The 4,245-nt window shown below is 41.9% G+C and overlaps 1 protein-coding gene across 1 annotated transcript; it reads right to left on the bottom strand.

The window, feature by feature from the left end:
- Positions 1 to 207: 207 nt before the first annotated feature.
- On the bottom strand, positions 208 to 2,482 carry LOC149257370 (uncharacterized). The gene is made up of 2 exons (XM_089370351.1): positions 1,216 to 2,482; positions 208 to 1,004 (listed from the first exon to the last, which is right to left on the bottom strand). The coding sequence occupies exons 1-2, from the start codon at positions 2,480 to 2,482 to the stop codon at positions 208 to 210; spliced, it is 2,064 nt and encodes a 687-aa protein (XP_089226477.1).
- Between the last annotated feature and the right edge of the window lie 1,763 nt (positions 2,483 to 4,245).

The raw sequence follows: 4,245 nt of genomic DNA, 5'->3' as shown, positions 1-4,245 counted from the left end.
AATCAAGTTTGTCTCCGAGAAACCGGGTCTCCTTTCAAAGGAAAACAACCCATATTGTATACACAAAAAACAAAGAACACTTCACGCTCTATCAAAGCAGAGCAAACAGATAAAAGGGAGACACATTTTTTCATATGCTACCAGTATCAGATAAAAAATACAGTCCACTGATAAGCTAGAGCATATATATATAGAGGCAAAAAAACACTAAGTGTATGGAGGAAGATCCGACACACGGATCTGGTCCTGGTACTGCTCTGTTATTCTCCACGTGCCCACAGCTTGCTGCAAACCTTCTTTAGAAAACCTGTCTGCCTCTTCATTCTTGTCCCTGTAAATGTGATCAATGGAAAATACATTAAACTGAAGCTTTAAATTTTGGATTTCTTCTAATAATGGCATCAACATGTAATGCTGGCATCTATATTTTTCGATGACCCAGTTAACAACATTCAGCGAGTCTCCAAAAATCTGAACTGCGAGGATATTCCTGTGAATGGGCCAGCAAAGGAGTAATTTTAAGGCTGAGAGTTCTGCAAAGTTATTTGTACCCATCCCAAGACCCACTGAGGCTTTTAGCGAATGAGAGGGGCTTATGTGGGTAATAATCCCGGCTCCTGTGAAGTTATTTTGGGCTGCCCCGTCAAAGAAAGCCCAAGGAATCCCATCTCTAATATGAAACTCCTTCCGATGGTCTGATTTTAAAGGCCCTTCCGGCTCAGGAATGCTGGCGAGGATGGCATTGCTTTGAATTGCAATAGCTGCCGCTGGGGTGGATTTTTCTCTAAAGATACTTCGATTCCTGGCGATCCAAATGCCCCAACAAATAATGGGGGGGAGGTTCCTCAGATTTTTCTCAGGGTAATGGTTCCACCAGTATTCCCAGGCAGTGGAAATAACTTCCCCCTCCCACCTTACTTTGATGTTCAAGAGCTTTTCCGCTTCATTCCAAACTTGCCTTGTAAAAGGACATGCGAGGAACAGATGAGGGATGGATTCTGAGTCTGCGAAACATAAGGGGCATCTTCCAGGTCCCTGCTTAAAACGAGATTGAAGAATATCCCAGGAAGGGATCTTATTTTTTAAAGCGCACCAGAAAAAAATTCTAGCTTTTTTGGGACTTCAATTTAAACAAAGGCTTTGCCCACCAAACAGGAGGGTCCCATCCCTTTTTCTTCATCAAAAAGTTGTACCCAGCCTTTGGGGAATATAAACCTGTCTCAGCATGAACCCAAACCAGGGAGTCTGGTCTGTCCTTTAATCTAACATTTGATCTTTTAAGCTCCTGAAGAAAAAGCTGCCATTCATTCCTCCATAAGGGATCTATGCCTAAGTCCTCTTCAGTTTTCCATGACTGTCCCCAGATAGAAGACTGCTCCATATTTGCTATCTGATTTAAACTTTTGATTCCTTTATCGTCTAGGTGAGTGAGCATAGCAGGGGATAAAGCAAAAAATTCGCTGCACCCTACCCACTGGTCCCTGCCAATCCTCAAGTTTTCACCATTTCCTACCCGCCAAGCCAAACCTTGTTCAATTACTTTAAAAGCCTCTGTAGTGGCTTTCCAAATAACAGAACAGTTCCTTCTTTTTTTATTTGGGCTCCTAATCCAGTCTTCAAGAGGAACGGGGTCAATATACTTTCTTTTAACAACTCTAGTCCAGAGATTCTCCGAATTTATAATTCGCCAACCTGATTTTGCTTCCAAAGATTGACTGAAGTCAAAAGGACTCTTTAAGCCCCAACCACCCCATTCTTTTGGTCTAGCAATTTTATCCCAAGCCACCCAGGGGAGAACTGTGTCCTCCTTAGACCCTGACCACAGAAACCTGCTACAGATCTGTTTGATTTTATGAAGGATCCCTTTGGGAATCCAAGTCAGAGCAGCCCAAAAAACCGGGATAGCCTGTAGAACAGAGTTTACCAGAGTAAGTCTACCTGCCCGCGATAACCACTTGAAACTCCAATGGGAAATTTTTTGTTCGATCTTTGCCACCAACCAATTCCAATCCTGTTTTCTGTATGAGGATGGTTTTAGCCAAAACCCAAGATATTTGAAAGGCTGATCCATATTACAGATTTCGAAAGGCAAATAAGATGCAATCAGGATCTCCTCTTGTCTACTGAACCCTTCAAAAATTAATTGAGACTTCCTAGAGTTTATTTGAAGCCCTGTAGCTTTCAGGAACAGATCAAGAATGATTTTAATCTCTTTAATTTCATTTAAGTTCCCATTTGTGAATAATAAAATATCATCAACAAAAAGTAGATGAGTTATGAACAAATTTACAGCAACTTCCAAACCTTTGACCAAACCTGATCTCTTGGCATTTGAAATCAACCTACTTAGTCCTTCTGCTGCTAGGAGGAAGAGCAAAGGAGAAAGAGGGCATCCTTGTCTCAAGCCTCTTTGGCTTTTGAAGAATTGAGAGGCAGCCCCATTTATCAGAACAACAAAACTTACATTTTGGATGCATCCCATGATCCAATTAATAAACTCCACCTTAAAGCCTAGATGTGTCAATAGCATCCTTAGGTATGTCTAGCTGATCCTGTCGTAGGCTTTTGATAGGTCGATTTTAAGCACAGCCCCTTTTTTGTTTGCTTGCCTGATACTGTGAATAGTTTCCTGGGCCACCCCGATAGCTTCATGAATTTGACGACCGTCCAAGAAGCCAAATTGCTCATTTGAAATACATAAAGATAAAATAGGTTTCAGGCGAACCGCAATGATTTTTGCAATGATCTTGTAAATAGTATTGCACAGCGAAATAGGCCTGAAGTCTTCGAAAGAAGCCGGGTCCTCTTTTTTTGGAATGAGAGCAATGAAGGTTGTATTTAAGGGACCATAAATTTCTCCTTTCTTCCTTGATTCCTCCACTACTTCAGTAAGCTCTGCTCCAATTGAATCAAAGAAATGGGAGAACAGCTCGATGGTCCAACCATCCGGCCCCGGGCTTTTATCTTTAGCCATAGATTTTATAATACTTTCCACTTCCTCCTTAGTCACTTCTCTAAAGAGTTCTTCAGCATCCTCCTCCTCCACAAAACGAGGGAAAGCTTGGGCTGTTCTGATAATTTCAGCTAAAGAAATCCCCCCAGGGTCAGAGAAAAGAGATTGAAAATGGTTCTTTCCCATGTTTGATAAAGCCTCAAAAGATGAGGCCTCCCTACCTTCAGAGTCCTTCAGCTTCCATATAGTATTTTCATTTCTCCGGCCCTTTGCATAGCTATGGAAGAATTTTGTATTTTCATCCCCCGCTTTTAGCCAAATAGCCCTACTTTTCATTCTCCACTCCTCTTCTCTATCCAGTAATATCTTTGCTCTACTCTTTTCTAGAGCCAGATTTCTTTCTTTCGACTCCTAGGATGAATAAGCATCAGCCTCTGGATCTTCTAACACACGAAGGGCCTCATCAATAATGGCCAATTCTTCATTTTGTTTTTTCCTTCTGGCTGAGGCCCATTCGATGGCTGCTTTCTTAAGTCTTTTTAGATTTTCCATAAAGAGGGCTCCTTTATTCTCTGATTGGCCAATACCCGAATGTCTCCAGGTATCCCTGAAAAGCTAAATGAAAGAGTCCTCCTGTAGCCAAGAGGCGTTGAATTTGAACGGAGCAGCCGGCTTTGGAGGGGGCTTAGAGAATTCAAGAAAAATGGGGAAATGGTCCGAATTCCCCCCATCACTCACCCATTGTCTGAACAAAGGGATATTGGACGCCAACCTTTCACTGATGAGGAAATGATCCAATCTTTTTGCAATTCTATCCTCCCCCGTTCTTCTGTTCCTCCAAGTAGGTTTTGCTTTTATGATATTTACATCAATCAATTTATGAGTATGAAAAGCATTTGTGAAAAAATCAGACAGAGGATCTTCCCTCGCAGATGGCCCCCAAGCTTCAGCGATCCCCAAAGAGAAATTTAGATCTCCCCCTATTATCAGGTTTTTATCCTTTATCAGACCTTTTGAGAGGAAGTCATTCCAGAAAGGAACCCTTCCCTGACAGGGTCCATAAACATTGACAAACAAAAGAGGAATCTCGAAATCAGGAGAGACAATCTCCATACCTAGAACATTAGGCAGATCCCAGAAATTTAAAATCTTCAATCTTCCTTCCTTAAATCCGATAGCAAGCCCTACCGAATGACCTGAGGCATCAAGAGCTATAAAAACCCATCCCGGAAAAGAGGAGCGAAGGGCAGATTCAATATCGGCACTTTTGCCCAAGGTTTCTTGAAGAAAAA

This window comes from Pinus tabuliformis, chromosome 6 (assembly GCF_031772625.1).
Source record: "Pinus tabuliformis cultivar Carrire ecotype Pingquan chromosome 6, CPIR1, whole genome shotgun sequence".
Taxonomy (NCBI): domain Eukaryota; kingdom Viridiplantae; phylum Streptophyta; class Pinopsida; order Pinales; family Pinaceae; genus Pinus; species Pinus tabuliformis.
This window is presented reverse-complemented; position numbering and strand designations above follow the sequence as displayed.